Raw genomic sequence first — 23,748 nt, 5'->3', positions numbered from 1 at the left:
AAGGTCTTTGGGGAGATCTCGGTGCATGAAAACCCTTTCGAAGAGGCTGTGGTCATTTCACGTAGGTTTATTAAAAAGACAAAAAGAAAGTACAATTTTTAAGTGGAGCACTTGTTCCACAGGTCACAAACTCCATGCTGCCCACTGGGTCCTTCCCGCACAGCCTAGCGAGGCTTACGGCAGCACGAAACAACAGCCTTCCTCCAGCCGCTGTTGTCCTGGTCAGCTATCTCCAAGAGATCTCTTTTCTCCCCCCAGAAGTTACATTTTTATTTTCCTCTCTTACACGCCTACAGGGAGTACGGCTCATTCACGGGCCATTCCACCCGCACACCCAACGCCCAGCCCTGCGGAGCCTCTCGCTTCCAGCCCGCACAGGCAGCCCCTCCAACGGGGCCCGATTCTGCCCCCGCACGTGGGAGGGCTGGCTCCAGTCACACTGGCAGGCTGCCCCTCTGACTCCCAGCACTTGCGTAAGAGGTTTTTGCTTTCCAAAAAAAGGAAAAAAGGGTGGAAATGAGATCACAATTTAACACATTCTTTTTCTTTCTGCAAGATACGCTTGAATTCACGCCTGTAGACTAGGTTTGTGGTCTGCTGAGGAAAAGAGAAATGGGAATTTGAACCCTCTCCAGGATTAGTGCTGAAGGCTGCGAGCTGAGCTCTGTAGAGGCGAGGGGTTTCTTGTATTTCTATTTGATTGAAATACAGACCTGCACTTCCAAGTGCTGCGGAAGCGTCTCCTCAGGACTCCTACGCAGCCTGCCAACCATACGGGATCAACTAGCTCCGATCAAACGGAGGATTAGAGCAACAAGCCACCTCGGCAGAGTCCCAGGCTTTTGCAAAAGGGATTACATTCCTTCCCAGGCTTCTCGATATGATTTTGGGGAACTTTTTGAGCTGCTGAAGATGGACAGCAAACCCCTCCGATCACAGGGGCAGGCGCCAGGGCTGGGTCAGGCGCCGCAGGGAGCGTGGAACGGCCGCGGTGTTTCACGTAAGGGCAGCGCTGCTCCCCAGCCCGGGCCGGGCTGCAGGCCAGCGCAGAAGCAGCGTGGGACCCCGCCTGCCGCCAGCCCCTGCCCAGCACCGGCCGGCCGGCCCACGGGCTCAGCGAAGCCCCTTTGTCCAGCCCTGAGCTCCGCTCCGGCACCGCGCGGTTCCCGCCGGCGGAGCGGCTGGCGCCCGCCAGCTCCACCCCGCGCCCGCCCTGCCGGAGCCGGCCGCAGCGCCCGGACAGCGGGGGCGCTCCGGGAGCCGGTTCCCTTCCCCGACAGGCACCCCCGCAGTGCCCGAGCCCGCCGGAGAAGCGGCCCGCAGACCCGCCCGGCCTCTCGGGGCGCACCGGGAGGCCGCACCCGCGGGGGCGGCCAGGAGGGCGCCTACCCCTCCCGCCCTGCCCGCAGCCCAGCCTCCCCCCGCCGCCGCGGGGGGCCGCGGGGCCCGGGCGGCACCGGCAGGACCGACCCCCGCCCCGCTCCTCACTCACCCCGCGCGCGCCGCCACCGCCGTCACTTCCGCCTCCATCCCCCGCCACCTCCTGGCGGAAGTGACGCCACAACCCAGCTACCCGCTTCCGCCCCGCCCGGAGCCGCGCCGGCGCAGTGTGGCGGGCGGGCGGGCGGGCGGCCCGGCGGCGACGCGGGCGGGGAACCCGCAAGAACGAGTCCGGGCAGCACTGGGAGCCACAAACACAGATCTTTAATGCGATCAGACCGCGAGAGAACAGCACAGTCACGTACAGGCATCCCGAGAGCGCGCCCGCCGCCCCCCGGGCCCGCCCCGCCGCCCCCCGGGCCCCGCGCTCCCCTCACCCGACACGGAGGTTACAAAAACAATACGTGAAACCGCGGAATTGGCTGTAAAAACGGAGAGGGAAGGGGGTCGCATGCACTAAGGACTAACACCGAGGGGGCGCCGGGACGGAAACCGAAACCGTTAAGCAGCTTGTCGGAACCTGGAGGGGGAAAAAGACCCGCCGGAGCCCCCCGCCGGACAGGCGGCCCGAAAACGGCGTTTACAGAGGGCTCCCGGCTCCCGCCGGGTGGGAGCGTTAGGAGTGAGCGGTCTTTAATTAAAGATACCCGCCTCACCGAGCTAACGAGCAGCGGCCGGGCTGACGCCCCGCCAGCGCGCAGCCGGGCGGGCGGCAAGTGCTTTACTCACACAATTCTCACAAAATACCGATCCTCGGGGTGACGACTGTGGCTGGCACAGCAAGGCGGCCTTCCTCCCCTAGTGTAAAATAAACCTAGTTACAAATAAGCTAGTTACAATATGCAAATTCCTCCCACAGGACACAGCTGGTGCCTCGGTCGCAGGAGAAGCGGCACCGACACGGGCAGCTCCCGTCCTCGCCCTGCCCCTGGGTTTTGCTCCATCCCCAGTCACCTCGGCCACGTTCTGCCCGACTGGCCTTGAAAAACAGACACCGCCGCTGCTTTTGCAAGTCAGAAAACTCCAGGGAGGAGGCTCCGACTCTGGAGTGCGCAGTAAATAGGCAGACTGGCTGTGGCTGTACTCCTCTACAGAAGAAAGCAGTGCAGATTTTCCACTGTTTTGTTTCTACCCGGTATCTGATCTGTAAAGGTACTAAAACCAGACTTGAGCCCATCTTAGAAATGTGCTCCAGCTGATTTGGTCATCCTCACAAAGATGAACAGCTTTCGAAATTGGCAGATCAGGGCCAAATTTTGTCTGTCTTGACTTAGCAGGCATAGTGAGGCAACTCTCAAATGCTGGAGGCATAAAAATGAGGTGGCTAAGCGCTAAAAGGAGAAAAAAAACCCCACTTCTGAATTTCTTTTAACATATATAAACAGGAGGAAAAATTAATTAAGTGAGAACCAGCGCTACTGGTGTGCTCACAAAGGGTCAGGTAGATCTTTTGGAAAGGGCTGAAGCGTTACAAACGTCACGGCCGCGCAGGTCTGCGACCACAGCACTGCCCCTGACTGCCGCGTTCGCTGGGTCAGGACAAACACAGTGTGTCAACCACTGGCCTGAATGGAAAACGATCCCTCCGGATTTATTTATTCCTACTAAAGCAAAATCCTGTTAAACAGTACGTAACTCTGTGTCTCTACAAACTCACAGCTATCTGCCAAACAATAAAAATTCCAAACTACAAAAGATGAGTTGTATTCAGTAAATATAAATGGGAAATTTAGGCTTTGTGTAGAATGTTTATCAGACTATTTACAGTGCAACACAGATCGTTTGAGTTCAGATCTCGCCAGCTTCTCTCTCTTCTGATCTCTTGGAACGAGATTTGCCATTTGTGCTCTCGTGCCGCCTCTCAGAAGAGCTCTTCTCTTTTCTCTCTCTGTCTCGTGACTTTTCTCTTGAAGATCGATCTCTAGAAGATCTGAAGTACAAAGTAAACCATCGCTATAAGCTTCACAACTAAAAGAATTTTCAAATATGCATAAAATTACAACATCTTTCCCTAACAGGGCTGTGGCATAACACAGGTTTCTTACAGAAATGTGCCTAGGTACTGCAATGTCGGGAGTGGTGTCCCCCAAGACAGCAACTCTGGTCCCTCTACAAGCCTTATGCAAGAGAACGCCAGTTTTGCAGCGCTGAGTGCACGGCGCAGGCTTTGTTACTCTCTCCTTAAAGTGATCCCTTTCAGGGACTCTCTGAGGTCTTCCCTGGGCCCCTTACTGTTTCCTGGGCCATACTAAAGTGCCTGCGATTTCTTCCTCGTCTATCACTCAGCTCTGTTTGTGTCTTCTAGAGTGTTTTATTATGCTCTAAGCTAGTGGCTTTCTGCTCAACTGCTTTAAACCAACTGTATTCTTTGGACTCAAACGCTTGCTCAGCTTTGCATCCTGACAAGCATCGTCCTTGGCAGCATCCTGTGTTCAAAGCCAGGATGATACAGATTTATATTCACAGCCCACAACACAGGCAAATCTTTTCACAGCCTGCCCAAATGACAGCTACAGATTTTCAGCAGCGCTTCGCTGTATCGGCCCACACAGAATTAAGCAGAGGGCTTCATACTAGGTCCAATCCGAAAAGGCTGCTCTCCCGTGTGATTCATGCCAGCTTATCGACTAGCAGCCTTCAGAAGGTGCTGATCCTGAATGAGCTCTAGCAGCCCGCGCCCCTTCAGAACGCGGCAGAGGCTTTCACAGACCCCGCAGAGCCAGCACATTTTACTCCAGGACTCAGTACGCAGGTTTTTCTTTACAGTCACAAGAAGAGGACCCGGGAGGTACCTTAGAGGTTCCAGCTTTCATTCATGCTGATTGTAAGGCTTGGAAATACGGCACAATTGATGTATTAAAACCTTACAGCCCTCTATATCACATGAGCCATTTCATTTTCATTAAACTGTGTCATTTAACCAGAAGACAACATGAGTCTGCCTGATGAGATGAACTCTCTTCCTGTTCCCACAACAATGCCTGCTGCCCGTAGTCCTCCTACCCTGCGATCTCCAGATCCTGCCACGGGTGCTCCACTTTATACAAGTGAGACCTCAGACCAGCAGAACCTGAATGCAGGTTTCATTAATTCTCAAGGTGAAAACAGAAGCTACACTCTTTCAGGGAACGGGGTTTTTCTGTTTGTTCTCTTGGTTTTATTTTATTTTCTTAAACTGATTCTGGTCTCTCCCCAGTTCTCAGTAATTTTGTGAAAGTATGTCAGCTAGCCAATCCCCCTACAATCTCGATGGGCTGATTTGAATGTGTTCAAGGTTTTCGAAGTAATCCCTTACCTGCTCTTTAGTAATAGTTATTACAGGGTCTTCCTCACTTCCTAATTGTCCAAACTTCTTTTCTTTATTTTTCATGTTCAAGACAGATTTAAAAAAGGACTTTAGTATCTCAGCCATTGGAGAATCAACAGTATTCACATACCCCCCTCAATTATTAACAGACTTATTTTTTCAGACCATTATTTCCCTCCCCTTCATCAGGTATCTTTAAAACCTGTTCTTACCCCTTAGCTAAAGTGACACAAGACACACAACAGTAGGTTTGTTTCTAGAACTGTACTTGAGTGGTGGTACCTAAGCAGGTGAGACAGTGCTAAAGCACTCCCCTGTTAATGAGGAGCATTTAAAAAAAGCCAGATCTAACTTCAGCAAGCACCCGGTGATAGACTTGCTCCTGGGCTTAGAAGGGCTGTAAGGAAACACAATGATTCCTTTCAATTTTTCTAATACTCCTACATATGCTTGCCTCATCCTTCCTCCAACACAGTGGGTGTTTTGCTGAGTTTCAGAAGAGACTGAAAGCCCTTCTTTGGACTACAGCGCTTCTCCTCAGCAACAGGAGAATGGTGGTGTACTCCTCCTCCTGGCTTCCTTCTCCCCTCCCTCTAGTGCAGATTCCTAAAGAACTGTCTGTCTCTCGACCAGCCTTCTAAGAGAAGACTTCCCCCAGATCCCAAATCGTACACTTCCTTCCCCTTGCCAGCACTGAGAGAAAGCAGCTGGGAAGCAGAAGATAACCATAGAAATGTAACGTCAAAACTGCCTCTCAATTACTTGGCTTTTACAGGCCTGGGGAGGCTCAGTTAGCTCAAGCAGGCCTTCGTATGAGAAGCAGCACAAGACAACCAGCAATTTCTCAAGGCTCAGCACTGCAAATCAGGGAACCACTTCCATCTCCTAGACTCTCAAGCCGGGATCTCGCTGTATAGCTACTGCCCTACTGCTCTCACACGAGGCCATCTACGAACGGCCACTGGGAAATCCCGCTTTGGCCCAGGAGCTGGTACAGGACACTGCAGCTGCTAACTTGAGAAACTGGTCGTACTCCTGCTCACTCTAAGGGACTGGGGAGGCTCACTGCGATGCCAAGGACTCCCCTTTCCAGAAGCGCTCGTGTCAGGAATACATACTTGTGTTTTGAACTCCTGTCTCTGGACCCCCGTCGGTGACCTCTGCTGTGGCTGCGGGAACGGCTCCGGTGGCGTCTGTGTCGGTCTCGGGACCGGGAGCGAGACTTCCGCCGTTCACGGGAAGCCGATCTCGAGCGTCTTCGCCTCCTATCCCGAGACCGTGATCTGAAGAGGACACAGGTTGCCTCAGACTCAGGAGACGGGCCAGTACATCGGATCTGTACACCTGAGCCCATCTCTCAGACATTCCCAAGTAACAAATACTCACCCCCCAGCCGCATCCCTGCCAACACAGAAGGCAGATCACCCACAGGGTGGGCATCTCCCTCCTGGGCCTCATGCCACCAACAAAATGCCAATGGGTAAATTCAATTTGTTGGGAAGCTTATATAGAAAGCTCCCACCATTAATGTAAGCATGTGCTGATGCCTACAGCAGAGCTTACCAACCGTGCCTCACTCAAAATGGGCCTGTACACAGAAGAGAGGCCAAAGTAAGTGGCATGTGAAATCACCATAACGCCTATGGCAGTCTGCCAAGAGAGAGTCTCCCTGGTGAAAGTACTGCACTTCAGAAGCAAATTTGTTTCAATCTGCTCTAAGAACAAAGAAAGGGTGCCAATGTACATGGAAAGCAGTAGAGAGGAAGATCTCCAGGGTCGTGATCACAGAGAATGCCGTCATACCGTTAAGGCAAGCTTTTCACAGAGATGTGGGGCTTTAATCTTGAATCTCTGTATTTTTACATCTGAGGTATAAGATATTTAACAGATATATTTCAGACATTAAAACTACGAAAGTATATTAGACATATATTGAAAGAGGCATCAAGTACATTCTTAGACTCGTACTCGGGAGCACACAGCACCTCTGTCCTGACCGGGCTAGCCAGCATCTGCCTTCTAGCCCAACGGGTGACGTTAAGTTGCACAGCAGCACTGCAGTGCCCACGCAGTAGTTCCCGTTTCTTTCAGGGGGCAAAACAAAGAGGCTGGGGCACTGAGTGAACTCCAACTGTGAGACCCAGGAAAAACCTCAGTAGCTAGATAGAAACACAAATAGGTATTTGGGGGAACTGTAGGAGAACTGTGCACTCACCTTCGACGATCTCTATTTCTTGATCCAGACCTAGAAAGAAGAGGAGAGTTAAGCGAGAGAAGGTATGATTAGTCAGTGGGTTCTCAAACAACCCATTCACCCTGGCAGCTCTTCACAGGAACACAAAAACACCCCAAGTAACATGTCCGTTAAAAAAAAAGGTTGCCATAAAACCATTAAAATATTTAATTATCTTCAATTTGGGGGGTGGAGGCAATGGGAATTTGTAAAAAACTGAAGAACTTTGTAGAAACACTGGTTTCTACATGCAGAGCTTATCAGAACAGAAAAGATCTACAAACCAATTCAGTCTCTGTTAATAAAACACCACAACAAACCTTTCCAACTTTAAGTTTGTTGTGCATATTTGATATATACACTTCACCCTCTGAAGCCTAACATCAACTAGATCAACTCTAACATTTTCAAGAAAAAGTGCCACTCTCCAGTCACAAAGACACTTGAGAGTTCTCCAATTTTGGTTCCTTTGAGGTAGCTGCACATTAAAAAGGTTTTAGTAAAGAGAAAATACAGGATTTTCTCACTCCTCATATTTATTTAACAAACATTAGATGGAAATTTGCATCAATGATTTTTTTTCTTGTTTGGGAAAGATGAGCTAGAAAAAAAAGAGAAGACACAGACATAAGGGAAGAACTATTTCTGAAAAGTAACTGAGATACACAGAAAATCCTTCATCCCAGACTTAGAAAGCAACTTGAGAACAATCATCCAAGTCTCACTATTCTTTCTCACATTTCCATGGCTTCAGAGCTCACGTACGGCACTCTAACCTTAGCGCTGTAAGCATTAGCTTTTGACAGTCTGTAAATAACAATGTCACAACTCTTTCACCTTCTGAAGCGCCATTACGCAGCACCACTTAAAATACCGCTCCACGTGAAAGATACGCCCTCCCTTTTTCTCCACGGCCACGTTTCAGGGCCAGCCAACCAGAACTTCACACACTGTCTGAACGGTCTCTTTCTGCTTTACTTGAGAAGCGGCCGGTCTCCTTGTTTAGTGGCTTAGAGACTCACTCCTGTAACTGCTCCCGTCTCCCCACTGCAAACAGACTCACAGGGGATGTTCCAGTTACACAGCCACAGAGCTGTTCTGGCACCGTACCAGGAGATGCGGCTGAAAGTTACACACAGACAAAATTTTAAAAAAGCAATAGAGAAGCATCTATTTTAATAATATCATTTAAAACCAAACCTGGATAAGACAAGATTAAGAGAATCAATGTGCACTGACATTCCTTCACAATGAAATGGGATTGTGCAAACACAGTAGAAAGAAAACCAAATCCCAACATTTAGAAAGGAATTAACGTAGAAGGACTGTAAACAAGGTGGAGCTGAACTTGGAGTCAGGCAAATGAACCACGTGCTGAGGCAACACACAAGACGACCAGAGGAAGGAAAAGCTGATAAACCAGGAGAGCAAGGCAGTAACCACACACCTCCTTTTCCACGTAACAGGACCTGACAGAGCAGCAGGACCTCCTGTAGATGCCTGGCAGGCAGTTGGTGGTTGTAATTACTCCAAGTTCTTAATGTTCTTTTCCTCCTGATCACTTTATTCTGAATCACCAGTGCACACAGCCACACAAAGCCATTCCACATCCCCTGAAAAACCTGGCTGCCCTTCCACGCCTGTGATCTGAGCAGGATTTTGCACAATAAACTCCCGATAATCACTCCCTAGCGCTAGACTTCAGACTAGTCTGAATCAGTATACAGCCAGAGACAGTAGAAGACTGCTGTCCAGAGAAGTGAGAGGCTGAGCATATTTATTATTTTTTCTTCCTCTTTTTCGTCCCTGCATCACAGAGGCTATATGCTGAATTTAATAACCTGTGTTTTGTCCAATTTATTACAAAGGAAATCCATTTGGCAACTCCACTTAAGTCTTGTTTGCTGGTGTACTCTGGAAGCTAATACCAAGGTCTGCTCTTCCAAGCATGCCAGCTCTCCACAGAATTTCAGTCTTAAGAGATTACTGGGTAGCCCACAGTCACCAGCAAGTCACAGTCACCAAACAAAGGACTTGTGCTTATTTACCACTAGGGGTGACAACCCAGTTCACTCATTCCTATGTGGAAATCACAGTTTAGTTCACAAATTAATAAAGTCTGTGTTTCACAAGTGAATCTACAGGTTTCCTTAGTATGCCACAGTGCCTATAAGCCACCAAAGACTTCTCGAAGTCAAGTGGTACTCTTTCTCTTACTGAATAACACCATGAAGATGCTGCATATGAAGATATGACAAGAATTATGAAGGCAATGTATTTGCTGTGGTTCCTTCAAGTATCAAGCTGTGCTTAAAGGAGGCAGTCTGAAAGGCAGTAGAAGTCATTGATTAGTTTTTGGTGGAATAACGTCCCTATAAGCATAGTGTTGCACAGCTCCCAGAGGAGAAGGTGCTGAGAAATCAAGAAATGTGGGCTGTAGTCCCAGTTCTGACACTAAGCGTCCACTGGGAAAACTATTTTCCTTCTTTGGGTCAATCCTCATTCTGGAGAGGCAAATAATTTGACCTCCTCTGTACGGCACTCCTGGCTCCTTCATAACATGCTTTTCTTTGGTACCTGAACAAAGGAGCACACAGATGCCTCCACACAGAGCGAGAGCAAAGGCTGGCCACAGTCTCTGTACTGCCACAACCAGCAAGAACTCAGACTTTAGGCCAACTCAGTGCAGTTCTTAAACCCTTCACATTTAAAGCATTAAATATTCAAAAGTGATCTTCAAACCCCCTTATCGGATGTGTCCATACATGGACTACCTGTGAATACAAGAGGCTCCTTAACTCTCAGGAACTGAGATTAAAAAAAAAAACAAAACACAAAAACAAAACCACAGACATGCCACAGGAGGAAGAAAGCCAGCATTTTGGGGACAGCCGGAGAATTCTTCCTGAAGGCAACTCTGTTGAGCAATTTTCACACAGAAATGAACGCCAGGAAGAAGAGGCACCATGGAGACAGACACACTGAGTACAGGTTAAATGTGGTCCTCACCGTGGGTCAGAAAGAGCCTGCCACAAAGCAGCTGCATGGGAAGGCACTTCTTGTTTCATTTCCATCTTTCTGTCCATAGCAACAGCATGCATCAGTCCCTTTCGATTAATTCCTGCACTCATCAGCCAGTTCCAGATTCTGCAGCTCCCAAGTATAACTGCATTACTGACAATCTTGCATGGATGCCAGAAAGTTGTGAGGCTCTACATGAACTGCTGCAGTTCAGGAGAAAGCTGCAGCATGAACTGGCGCTTCATATGACACAGGGAGAGAAAACCCACACAAAACACCCTAATTGGAGAATGCGTAACAATTTGGGGCTTACATCTTCACAATACACCAAAATCACCAAGCCGCAGACCACAGAAAACCAAGCTGCTTCGATTCTGGTACTTCTTTGCTAGCATTTCCAGCAATGTGTACCCAGAAGCCAGCACTGTCTTAGGGCGTGCTGCAGTTACGTACCTCTCATGCCTCAGACATGGATGGCTGAAACACACTCTGCAGTTTACACCAAGGGTCAAAAAGAGCTTTCCACAGGCAGCAAGGTTGGTTTTTTTGACGCAAGAAGTACAAGAGGAGAAACACGTGAGGTAACTGTGAGATGCTGTGACAGTGAGAATAGCATTCCTCCTTAGCCACTTCCTCTGCCTGACCATTGCAAATAACCACCCTCTCCACACCAGGCTGTTTAACTGAGCTGCTTACACACAAGGTGCCTGTTCGGTTCAAATAAAGAAGAAATAGTTTTTCCAGTTCAGCTGGCAAGAGGCAGAAGAGCTTGTCCCGAGAATACCAATGTTGCAGCCACTCCCACTGCTCAAGGATTATACACGTATGAGCAGAAGATGACACATACGGCCATACGGCCACAACCACCAGAAGCCGCCACTCCTTGGGATCCCTCGGATTTCCAAAGCTGTGCCAAAAGCACCTCACTGTTATTGTAGAAAAGTTTCTGAGCAAGACAGGCAGCCCACCATCTGGCTCATGGATACCAGCTCCATTCTGCTGCCACCTCCTAGCCTAGAAGTGAGGAGGGCTGTCCAGGGAATTTTTGCATGACTAGTGCCTTTTGAGCAGACCTAGCCCTCACTCATCTTAAACTTTGCCACTCAGATGCGGGACTGGATGAAGGCATTTTATCCAGATTCAGCTTCCCAAAGACAGGGATTAGACCAATATAAGCCTGAAGACTAGAGGGAGCTCACACCTTTCAGATACACAATGGAGGTTAAAACAATACACATACAATCACTCTAAGGTGGGGGATTTGTCCATTTGTTTTCATCTTTAACTGAATGCCAAGGTGCTCATGCAGCATCTGGAGCATTTCCAACAGCTGCTCCAGCAGCAGATGCTGCTTTCCTGCAGTGCTCAGATACAAGAAATGAGACTATTTCAAAACCAACTTCACAAACCAGTTATCAGCTTCGACTTACCGTCTGCCCATTCTCTCCTCTCGTTCTCTCTCCTCTCTCCGTCTCAAACGATCCTGGTTTCTCTTCTCTTGCTTTTCTGCCACTGTTTTCTAGAAAAAAGTTCATGTCGTATTTCAGCCATACAGTAACAGGTCAGAGAGATCTGCAGGGAGACTATTCAGGTAGTAAGACGAAGAACTGTTTCACTGCATTTTGCTAGTCAAGATCTCCATCAAGGTTCTCGTTTTCCTCGCAACTTCACTAACATACATCAGTGCAAGAAATGCCACTCCCTACTCTGCTTGCGCTCTAAGAGACAAGCCCGTAAGCTTTGAGGCAAGGACTGTCTCGCCATGAGTATACACGACACGCAATGAAACAGCGCTCTGGCCTCGTGCCAATGATCAGTCGAGGCACTGACCTCAATATACTGCCTGAATAAGGCACAGGAATCACAACTCTTACTCGAGCAGTCTAAAGGCCTGTGTTTGCAAGCAAGGCCAGTACCGCAACTCCACTACAAACCATTCCAGAAAACTTCTAATCGCTTCACCTACTGAAGACCTTCGCTGACAGCACTATGTGAAACTTCAGTTCATGCATTTTGTTAAGAGGTCTGAAAGTGCTCTTCAATAGTCAAAAAACCCGCAGTGACAAATTTCAGCCAAACCAATGAGAAACATGCAACTGTACCATTGCTCTATTTAAGGAAGAAATGACAGCAGTGGCCTGGTTTGACTAATTCTGAGGGTACTTATTTAGTTACCCAGAAATTACAGAACATGTCAAGCTACGCAAACCTCCATTTGAAGTTTCAGGGATTCTGCAATCAGAAATTTCTGGGCTTCTACAGGCACTCTGCAAAGAATCCCATATGAATTTAATAAAAGTGTTGAATGTCTTCAGAAAAACAAGGAGAAGATTTAAAACAGACAAGATTACCCTCAGCTGATCCAGTTTCTCACGAATCTGAATGAAACCCAAGTGTAATTTGCCTCCAAAGTGGTCAGCAAGACGCCGGTCGTTGTCATGGAGACCAAGATAGGCTGAACAGACTTCACACACACGCAGCTTCTGCTGCTGGAAACTGGATGCAGGCATTGAATTTCGGTATTCTTCCTAAAGGGAGGCAAAAAACCAGGCAAATGTCAGGGAACCCTTACACAGTCACAACCCTCCAGGAAAACCTCTGCAAAGAATTGCCCTGCCGCTTTCAAGGATCAGAAAAACACCCTCAGTATAAAGGAGGTGCCGTACAAAACGCTTTGCGAGCACAGCTAACCTGACAGTTTATCCCTGCAAGTGACTAGTGACCAAATATTTCAGCGGACGAATCCCCCCCCGTCAGTTATATTCACTAGATAAAAATTTCTAAAAAGCTTTTCTTCATCTATGACGCTACACTGCCAACTGCTTGCTGGCACATGGCTGAAACTGAAAAAGGAGGTACTGGCAACATAGGAAAGGAGGTAGGAACCGCCCAGCTGTTTGTCATGTACTCAGCCTAGCTCAGTCCGCTATTACAATTCATGGGAGAACCACAGCCATACCTCTGCCTCTTTCTTTTTTGCTCGGACTTTCTCCACTTCCATCAGGATCTTTTGAGACTCGTCAACGTTTCCTTCAGCTCCCAGCTGTTCAGCTTTAGCTAGGAGTTTTCCAATGTCTTCATTCAGCTCATGTACTTTCTCTGCCTAAAGAGAAGAGTGTCTTTTAATAAGACAAAAAACTTGCTAAAGCTTGCAAGATGACTTTTCTTTTTTCTCTAAAAAATACTGTTTAATAAAAGCAGTTGGTAGATGACCGTAAATCTCCAAAAGTCAAAGGAGTCCCAACAAAAAGGGATTGGTGGGCCGAGTACAGGCAATGCAGTCACAGACATATAGCAAAAAGAGAAATTAGACATGGAGAGGACATCATCAGTTCTGCCGCAAACGGTGGCAGATTTCTGGCTTGCAGGACAGGATAGAGTCTGCAAAACCAGCTTCAGAAATGCTTTGTATTGTCCCGATGAAGCAAGTTCCCAAAGAGGAAACTCCATGAGCATTTACTAAGTGAAAAGACAATAATCATGGGATGGATTTACTATTCTAAGCTATTACATTAACACTGAATAGAGTGGGCGGGAAACCGATATGCTTTATTGCCATGCTAAAGCAACCTATTTTAGAGTTCATGTTTTACGCTACTATGGCCCTCTGAACCAGTAAATTTGTCACAAGAATGGCCAGAGCAGCATTTGAGGAGGATGGCTGGAATCCACAAAGCCTTTGTGGAGCCTAACTTCCCAGTATCAATGGTGTCAGAGACAACAGAACACCAGTGCTCTCACACAGACTTGCAGAACAAACGTTTAATGGAAGGACAATACCTTTGCAGACACTTCAGCACTGATCTCTTCCTGTGTCTCAGCCAGGCGTTTCTTGGCCAGTTCTGTTCTCCTATCACACTCTGCGATGAATGATTCCAGGTGATCCATCGCCTACATGTTTGGACAAAGAATTGTGACAAAAGATGCTCCCCATGCCAGATCTAGCTTTGACAGCCAACAGCTAGCTGGTGCAACCCCCGTATAATGCACAAACAACCTCAAGAACAGATGCCTTGAGAAAAAAAAAAATGACACTTTGCAGAAAAAGTAAAATTTGATCCCTGCCCTTAAGTCTGTCACCTGCCTGGAACCTGACACAGTTCCTTTACTCTGACACATAACAGAGTGCTCACATGAAGACTGCTTTGCACTGGAACCTCCAACACATGAGCAACAGGTGCAAAGACAAAAGCACTGGCATAACACAAAAAGGGAAGACAGAATTGTTCTTCCACTTGATCTATTCCATCACAGAAAGCTAAATCTGGCAAAAGCGAAACCACAGAGCAGAAGGCTTTTAATGTCAAATCTTCTTCTGGGACAGGCCACCAGGTTACGATGACCTCGTACAGAGCAGCAGGTGTGGGATGCAAGGAATGCCGGAGGAGCCTCGCAGCTAGCTGGACTAATGGGATTGCAAGGACCATAATTACTTTTACAATTTCAAGTCAGCAATCAATCCGGCATTTGGGCTGGGGCTGTACATTCCTGTCAGATAACACATCAAATAACATGACTAGCTGCAATGCCCACTGAGTTCTATCGTTCAGCCAAATAACTTCAAGAGGCAGTTTCCACAAAAGTAACAAAAATTTCTCTGTACTCACATCCAGCTCAAAAAACAGGTCTCTCTCTTTACTTGCAATCTCATAATCTGCTCGCAGTGCCAAGTCATGGATCTTTGTACATTCTCCCAGGTCCATTCGCTGTTGAAAAGAAAAAGGAAAATCAATGGGAGAACCCTCCGTTATGGCAACAAGCAGCAGATATTTAACTCTTGCCACCTGTATCATATCAAAATACAGCCTCTTTAGGAAGAAGAGCTTCCTCTTAACCTGTCAGTAACAGAACCAGCCAGAAGAACCACATGCTTGCTAGAATCCCTTTTCTAGGTGTTCCTGGAACAACATTAAAACACCCCAAATGTTTTAAGTCCAGTTCTACTCCTGCTCTAGGTCACAGCACAGCCTTAGAAATTGCTGGGACAGAGCTGGGAAGGTGCAGCACACTGCAGCAGCAACTACTTCAATGGGCACTAACTCCAAATGCCTCCTATCATAGAGCTACAGCACAGCGAAACGTACAGCTTTTTTTAACGTTTAACCCTGTTTAACGCTCACCTGGAAAAGCACATCTGTGTCAGGACGAGCCCTAGTAACATACTGAAAGATAGCAAATCATAGAACACAGACAGAATGCTTCCTATCAAGAGCAAGTGGACTTAAGGGAATAAGGGGCATGGCCAGTAGAAAAGCACAAACCCACGCTCGGCAACAACAGACTCATAATTCTACAGCTAGCCCCTTCCCTCATTCAGCTGCAGCCTGGAATTTTAAAACCTGCCCAGCAAAGCTAAATCCTACGCATAAGCCCATCTAATGAGAGACTTCTTGAGAGCATCTCCTTTCCCAGAAAGCTCTGACTCGCATGCTGCCTGTTATTCTCATTGCAGTAGATGCTATTCAAATTTGTTATTTTTCCCCAACCTAGTAGTTAACAGCCACATGAAACAAAGTTAATTATGCTCTCAAAACATGGAAATTGCATTTTGACATTATCAATATGTAACAGAGAACATTTCTCTCATTCTTAAAATAGAAAAAGAATATAACATTTTGAAAGCCAGAATAATAAAAGGCCTAAGTGTGAGCCACAGTACAAATGGCAGGGTACATGTCATCGCATGAAGGAACACCCCAGCCAGCCATCCTCTTCTCTCCCAGTCACCACCAGTCCCGAGGAGCCCAAACCTGAACACAGCACAACAGGTGTCAACTCGCTGAACTGCAGAAAAAGCTAAATACAGCTAAATCGGGATCAACCCAGAATCCCTGCAGAACATCACAAACTAGAGCTGGGGGTGCCAGGGACACCTATGTGAAGCAATGCACTCGGACAGCACCAATGAAGTGTTTAGAATGAAGCAAAGCAACTAAAGGAAGCTCCACCAGGTAATGCGCAGGTATTCAGCAGTTACCTGAATTAGCTTTTCTTTTTTAAAAAAACAAATTCAGATGGCTTGCCACTATTTAGTTTTCCTCATTTTGCTCAGATTTACCAGAAACACGAGGCCACAGGTAGCAGGCTACAGAAACAGATACTGCATCCAGGAATAGTCCTGCTGAGCTCTCTAATGGTGGAAATTTAATGCCTACAAAAAAAAACGTTCCGTACTTTGAGCTTAATCATGTTCATCTTCAGACAAGCCTCTTCAAAGAATGCTAGCGAGCCGCTGTTATTTTACCACAAAAATAACTTTCCACAACATCAGAGCACAATGTGACTTAAATATTTTATTCTTATGGTCACTCTACTGAGATCCCTTTCCAACATAGGGAGAAAATAGTGATACTCCATGTGATTCTCAGAGACCCTAAGTATTCTTATCTGAACTCTTCTTGCATGCTAGCCCCACTTCAGAGAAGGGTCTCCAACCCAAAACTTCAGAAGAGCTGACAGTGTGCTCTGTATTCCTCTCCCTGTTTGTTAAAAGGCAACGAATCTCTCAACCTCTTCCTCTAGGGAAGAACGCTTAGGCCTCACCAGCATACAAACCTCAAGTCTTCCTCCACATCCTTCGAGACGATCTAGATTTTCACAGGTATTGCTCACTTCAGGTAAGACCACTAGCCCTTCTGCCTCAAAGAATCCTCTCGTCTCAGGGAAGGCCTGTCATCAAATACTCACCCTTCCCAGCAGTGATCGTGACTTGCTCCAGTCAACATCCATTTATAATACAGATATTTGAGACAGGTAACCAGTAGAGCCTGAGTAAAGACTCAACCCCCCCATACACACAAAGATTTAATACATTTAGATGCCACTGATAATTAGTCCCGCTCACATTTGCTGAGCAGTCCACTAAACTGCTAACTCGCCAGAAAGTCTGTTTCCAAGAAGGCGGCTCCTTAACCAGAGCTGCAGAGTCTTGCCCAAGTGAAAAAGGAAAGCACAGACTCCCATGAAACAATTCCGCAACCTACAGATTTCAGCTCACTCATAACTCCCAGTGAGGGACACAATTAATTCCCTGAATGTAATTTCCAAGCTATGTTCTACCTGGGCAGCTTTCAGACTCGTCTGTCCACTTACTAGTGGAGCTAAAATTCAGGATTACCAGCTGATGCCATCTATGAACGTGCTGCAGTACTTCCACTGACAGAAATATGCTTACCATTAGCTGCAAAGCTAACTCAGTGCAGGCCACTAACGACCTAGTGACAAGTCCCCTGATAACAGCACATGTGCATACTAAACTAACTTGTGTTCTCCCAGAATTTTCCTCCTTTCCCATGGAGACCAAAAAGAGAACCATTGTAGCTTATTTAGTGGTAACTGGGGCCAAAGGCTCTTATGACCAGGAACACTGGCCCACCTAAGCAAAGCAAACATCAGCATGGCTTCTGCAGCTCTCAGGAATATTCCAGAGCTTCACTTATAGTCTGGACTCCTCTTACTCTGCTCCTGAAGGTCAGTGAATAGGACTCCATCACATTTCACCGAGCACAGCTACCCAAGGGATCCAGCTTCCTGCCCATCTCCAATCAGCCTCCCACCAAGGAGTATCTGCACACGTGAAGGACGCAGCAATAACAATGCCTTTGGGGGGAGGATGCAACACAAGCAGCACCAGAAGGCTTGGAGCATCTGTTGGAAGTTTCCAAAAAGATCCAAGGTCCTGATTTCCGCAATAATACACATGCAGAGGTGGATGCTACCCCATCCAGCTGAGGCTGGTTCACCCACACAGCTCTTCCCTTAATGGAGCACCGTAAGATGCCAACATCACAAGGAACGCCTGCGTATTCCAGTTAAGTTTCTTTCTGTGCTGGTAGTGCTGACAGCTGAAATGCTCTTCCCATTCCAGACATCACATGTTCTTTCAACGCAGATCTGTGGCACCAATACTTTTTCTTGCCCCTAAGACCGTGTTGACAGCAGCGTGAGAGCTCCACAGCCACTTAAAGGCCACCATAAGATCATTTGAGCGATCCACAAGATCACTTGCACAGAAGCTGTCTTCCTTCCTGCTCCTTTGCAAGATTTGTGAGCACAAATTCCACAGCAAGAGGAAAGGGACAACTCACTGCAGACAAGTTACAACAGAAGCAAGAGGAACAGATTCCTCAATGTGCTTCTCTGCCCCAGGAGACTTGCAAACGTATCTGAACACCTCAGACTTCCTCCGTGCTTTGGCTCTAGCTCTAACAGCCATGCACATTACTTAATTCAACCCCTTCGACTCACTGTTTACCTTCTTCCTGGAAATGTGCCAGAAGAAGCAGAAGGCAGCCTGCATCTTCAAAACACTGTTTGGACACCAAAAAACTGTTGCAGAATCTCATGTCAAAAAATATACCCTAACCACAGTGACCTGCACAAAGGATGGAGGTGGGTGGGTGATTTAAGCAGCTTTAAAATTCTGAAATGGAAGTGAGGCGATATGGAGGCTGATGGAGCGATCGCTGGAAAATACATCTGAGCTTCAAATTAATAAAAAAATATAGAGAGATATAGAGAGATTGGTATTCAGCTTCCAACCTTATTCTGCAATAGCAGCCACTGAGAAGCTCAAGTCTGAGCGCTCAGAGCTGAGGCAGCTTTTGCTAAAGCTCTTTCTCTAGTGCTGCCACAGGGTCTTGCTATTGCAGCGACACGGGGGAAGGAGTGCCAGCCCCCCCCTTCGCTGGGAACCCACTGTGTCAAACCCAGCTCTTGAAATAACAGCAGGAAGGGCTATAAATAACGACGGTATCTTTAAACAATCTGGTTAAGCAGGTGGACAATGTGAATCGCCACAGTATTTACTGTCAAACAGTGAGGGTGAAGATGGATTTCAAACATCCATATTCATCTCCATCCTGCAATTCTGTAATACGGCAACAATTACAAAAAACATGCACCGTTTTCTTTTGAAAGTCAGACTGAATCTTTCATCTGGACGCCTAAATTGAATACTTACTTCGCAAGAACTCGCTGTTAAAAGCTCATGTCACCTTTTGCTCTCAGAGAGAACACGTGAGCCAAACCTTTGAAAATCAGCCAGCTCTGTCCCCAGAGGGCAGCAGCGAAGGAGCCGACTCAACTGTTTCAAACCAGTCAGGCATAGTGACACACTGCTCAGACCAACCAACTCCAAAGTCGGCCTGAGCTGTAACCTGCCATTAGCACGCCAACCAGTAACGATGAAAAAGCCACCATTCCGTCAGGAGAACATCACATGGTTGGAGAGAGGAGACTGAAAAGCTCCAAGGATTAAGGATTATCGCAGCTGGTGAGGAAAAAACTTGCTAACCTGAAGATGCAACAATGAACTAGATGCAACAATGAACTACTAGAGTAGTACTAGCTACGATCTTGTAACCTCCACAGGACAAGTTTCAGGCCCTAACCATCACAAACTGCTAAAAGAGAAATAATCTTGCAACTTCACGTGGGATTGTGAGACAAAAAACATTTCAAGCAAATTCTGAGGGCTCCTGACTTCAGTGGTTCCATACACAGGTCGCAGAACCTGAAATTAAAATTGTGACTGCTCCTTGGCCACAGAAAGTCTGATCTCTCCCAGAAGTTACCTACGATGCACAGATGAGCCATGAAGAGCTGTACCAACGTCTGCCTCACCAGAATTCCTTATTACAGAGAATATACTTACTGTTCCGGCCAGGATATCATGAGGACAGCAATCCAGGAGGTGGCTCTTGCAAACACGATCGTCTGTAAACTTCACCCTTTGTCTGGTTTCATCTCCTGAAATTCATTTGTGATTTTAAATAAGGAGACATTAGAATACCGATAAGAGAACAAAGACGTTGGTACGATCATTTCGCCTCAATATGCAGATTAAAATACTTGGTGTTCCTGCTCCCCAAAATTACTCAAAAAAAGCTTAGAGGGTAACAGGATATTCTGGAACACTTATAATTGGCAACAAACACTATTTTAGCGTTTATTCATCCAGTACACCATGTTAAACACAGTGTTGGCGAGCCAAGTAACATCCAAGGCCTGTCATCCATATAAAGAGACAGCACAGCCAGAAGAGAAAAAAGGAGACAGACAGTCTGGCTCACAGCCAAAACCTTTTATTTTTTTTTTTCCCCCCTTTTTTTACTGTGAGGAAGGGGCAGGAGGTACCGAAACCCACGCTATCGGAGGGCCATGAATCACAAAACAGGGCTGTGCTGGACAGTTTTTATAGGCGATTGCTATTTGCTCATCTGATAATTAAGACATCGGTCCATTTGGTTTGAAAACCAAATCTGCAGTGTGCTTTCCAAGGCCGTGCAAAGACGAATCTTGTAGGTCTTGGCCTGGAACACGAAGCGTGCTTCCCACCCACGTCCCACCCTCAGGAGACATTTTACACTCAGGAGCCACTTAAACAAGACAATATCAGAAAAGCAAAAAAATAAAAATTAAAAAAAGAAACAAAGTTAGTCAATACACACTGCGAGCTCCAACATATACTATACCCATCTGCATTCTTCAAGACCTCAGCTGCAGAATTTTATGCCCACTGTTGAAAAGTTTTAAAGGAAAAGTTTTCTTGCCCACACCTGCAGTAAGGAAGTCAGGGGAATGATACATAAAAGTAAAGGCAAAGTGGTAATGGTATGTGACAATTTTAAAGCTCATCTGTGTATATGACACAGATATGTGTAATACTAAAGTATGAATATAGTTTAGGATTCGCAAGCATCCAGGAATAATGTTGTGTCTACTGAAAATGGTTTTTTTTTATTTTTTTTTTTTCTTTCTAAGCTACACTTTTAAAGTTACTTGTGAAAAAAAAGCAAACACTTTTTTTTTTTGTTATAACAGCTTTAAAAATTGGTTGTGACTCACGGCTCGATGAACATGAGGCTTTTCTGCAACTCCCTTGCAGATTGATGTAGGCAGGCAAAGATACACTGAACCTTTATAAATAAAATAGAGGGGCCACAATTGTTCAGTTTGTATGAAATAAAAATATGGGAAGCAATTCAATAGCAACTCAATACACAAAGAAAGAAAAGCACTTATTCACTTACGAAACAAAGTGCAAAGTACCTGAACAGCCCTGCTAATGTGCCAAAGGGAATTTAAGTACTCAGCAGGTCGCAGAAGGGAGATACAAACCGCAGCGGGAAGGCATTTTGCACAGGCTGTCACATTTCTTTTCTTGGACAACAACTACAGCGGCCGGCTCCCGCCGGCACACCTACCTACATGCCTCTGTACGTACGGCGCGGCCCGGGCACGGAGCTTTCCCTAAAACCTCTCCGCGGCAGCGGGGGCCCGGACCGGCGGGCTCCTCCCGGGGCTGGGCCACGCCGGGCGCTTTCTAGGGCCAGGGGCGAGGCGGGCTCCTCCGCCGGGCAGGCCTACCCCTACCGGGCTCCCTGTGCCGAGCTCGCTAGGCCGCCCCGAGGCGCGGCGAGGCCCGGGCCCGCGCCGCCGGCCCGCCCAGGCGGCCGCCCCGCACCGCCCGTCGCGCCGCTCGCTCGGCGGGGCCGGGGCCAGGCCGCGGCGGGGCGGGCTGGGGCTCCGGCTCTGGCCCGCCGCGTCCCCCGGCGCGGGCGGGGGCCGATCGCGCCGCAGGTCCGGAGCGGAGGCAGCGGCCGGGCCGGGCCGGGCCCCGCGCGGCTGAGGCGGCCGCCAGGCCGCGGCGTTTCCTGCAGGCCCCGCCCGCCCCTACTCACCGTCCCGGGCCGTGCCCATGAGCTGGTCCAGCAGGGCCCGCATCTGGGCCTGGGCCGACATGGCGGGCGCGGGGCCGGGCCGCGGGGCGCGGCGGGCGGGCAGGCGGGCGGCTCTGGCCTCGGCCTGGGCCTGGGCGGCGGCGGCCTCGGCGGCGGCTCCGGCCTCAGCGGCGGCGGCGGCGCGCGGCGGGCGCTGGGCGGAAGCGGCCCCTCCCGCCACCGCGCGGCATGCCGGGACGGGTAGTCCGCCGGCGGGGCGGGGCGCGGCGGCCGTCAGGCCGGCCCGGGGCTGGCGGCGGGGCGGGGGGCCGGGGCCCGGCAGCCGCTCCGCCCCGGCGCCGAAGGGCCCCCGCGAGCGGGTGTGCGCCGGGGCGCCTCGTTAGCGGCGGCTGACGAGGCCTCGGGCAGGGGGACGGGCTGGGGCAGCCACAGCCTGGCGCCTTCCCGGGCCGTGGCGGTGGGCCCGGCCCCCATCAACGGTGCTGCCCCTGGATGCCCCAGCACCCGTCCCCGGGCCTGACCGAATGTGGGCCCAGTAACCAGGCTGCAGCGGCTGCTGAGCTGTGCCGAGCCATGCCAGGCCATGCCGAGCCATGCCAGGCAGTGCCAAACCATGCCAGGCCATGCGGAGCTGTGCCGAGCCATGCTGAGCAGTGCCAAGCCACGCCAAGCTGCGCCGTGCCGAGCTGTGCCAGGCCATGCCAGGCCGTGCTGAGCCATGCCATGCAGTGCCAAACCATGCAGAGCCATGCCAGACCATGCTGAGCCATGCCAGGCCATGCCAAGCCACGCCAAGCAGTGCCAAACCATTCAGAGCCGTGCCAGGCCATGCCGAGCCATGCTGGGCCATGCTGAGCAGTGCCAAGCCACGCCAAGCTGTGCTGGGCCGTGCCGAGCCGTGCCAGGCGGGCGGGGGACGGCGGGTGACGTCAGGGAGCAGACCGAAGGGTGCCTGTGGCTTATCAGCTCCCACTGGCCGTGTTTGCCCAGCGGTGCCCGGGCAGGACGGCTGCGCTCCGGCCCCAGCATTGCTGGTGGGAGTGTTTGGAGCGGGGAAAGGGAGCGCTGCAGAGCCGGTGCCGGTGCTGGTGCCCAACTCTGCCCCCACAGGGTGCCCGAGGGCTGCCAGCCCTGGGGAGGGGAGTGTGTGACAGCTGTGCCCAGGCTGGCACTCTCCTCGCCAGTGCTGCACCATGCCAGGGGCTGGGGACCCCACCTCCGCGCCGGGGGACAGCTCGGCACAGGGTGCTCAGGGCAGGGTGCTCAGCCCAGCGTGCAGGGTGTTCAGCCCAGGGTGCTCAGGGCAGGGTGCTCAGGGCAGCACAGGCACCCCGTCCATGGTGACAACGCTGCCCTCCTGGGTGCTGTCCCCGCTGTGGGGCTGGCCCAGCCGCTCTCCATACCGCACGTCCCCACCTCTGCACCCACAGGCGCTGCTTGGCAAGAGCCACCGGCCCCAGGCACCCAGCCCCACCACCCCCCGGGGAGCACAGCACCCTGAAGTGCCGCTCCCACCAGCCGTGCCATCGGGGCTGTGTCCTGCCGCCTCGAGAGGTTCCAAACCCCACCCTGGGGCTGGTCAGGGAGCCCCGCACCCGCCTCAGGGAGGGGCACGAGGCTGGAGATGGGGGTCCAGACCCGCACGGGGGCTGCGCAGCACCCGGCCCCGCTCTGCTGTGTGGGGGGCTGGCACCGCAGGACCCCCAGAGAAGCTTTGCCCGCTGCAGCCACGGCGGCAGCGCCTGTTTGCAGAGGCATCGCTCGATACGCAGTATGTTCTTCAGAAGATCCCTACTCCAGGAGTCAAAATAGCATGAAATTTAATTTTACGCCTATTTGACAAAGCTTGATTTCGCTTCCAATCAGCGGGGAGATAAGAGCCCTCGGCACAAGTGTGCGGGCAGTTTGGCAGCTGGGGCTGCCGATTTAATAGGTGATTTTACAGGAACAACACTTGAAAATCCCCTGGCTAGTGAACCATTAAGGTGAGCCCTGCCTTCCCTCCCCGCGTCCCTCCCCGCGCCGCTCTCCCGTTGCTGGGTGCTAAAGCAAACCCCAGCTCT

The 23,748-nt window shown here is 49.6% G+C and overlaps 1 protein-coding gene across 9 annotated transcripts; it reads right to left on the bottom strand.

The window, feature by feature from the left end:
- Positions 1-52: 52 nt before the first annotated feature.
- On the bottom strand, positions 53-21,837 carry LUC7L (LUC7 like). 9 transcript variants are annotated; one of them, XM_075165989.1, is made up of 13 exons: positions 21,686-21,837; positions 19,657-19,751; positions 14,609-14,707; positions 13,782-13,892; positions 12,961-13,104; positions 12,353-12,529; positions 11,432-11,520; positions 6,963-6,992; positions 5,866-6,030; positions 4,736-4,797; positions 3,206-3,370; positions 1,493-2,238; positions 53-487 (listed from the first exon to the last, which is right to left on the bottom strand). In XM_075165989.1, exons 1-10 carry the CDS (start codon positions 21,744-21,746, stop codon positions 4,770-4,772), a joined length of 999 nt encoding a protein of 332 aa, XP_075022090.1. In that variant the 5' UTR covers positions 21,747-21,837; the 3' UTR covers positions 53-487; positions 1,493-2,238; positions 3,206-3,370; positions 4,736-4,769. The 9 variants fall into 9 exon arrangements, with proteins under 9 accessions (XP_075022090.1, XP_075022088.1, XP_075022089.1 ...); XM_075165987.1 differs by lacking the exons at positions 4,736-4,797; positions 21,686-21,837 and adding exons at positions 20,477-20,560; positions 20,850-20,920; positions 21,054-21,368 and having other exon boundaries at positions 1,493-3,370; XM_075165988.1 differs by having other exon boundaries at positions 1,493-3,370.
- Between the last annotated feature and the right edge of the window lie 1,911 nt (positions 21,838-23,748).

The sequence above is a fragment of the Calonectris borealis genome, chromosome 16 (assembly GCF_964195595.1).
Source record: "Calonectris borealis chromosome 16, bCalBor7.hap1.2, whole genome shotgun sequence".
Taxonomy (NCBI): domain Eukaryota; kingdom Metazoa; phylum Chordata; class Aves; order Procellariiformes; family Procellariidae; genus Calonectris; species Calonectris borealis.
The sequence above is the reverse complement of the archived record's forward strand: the minus strand, read 5'-3'. Positions and strand labels throughout refer to the sequence as shown.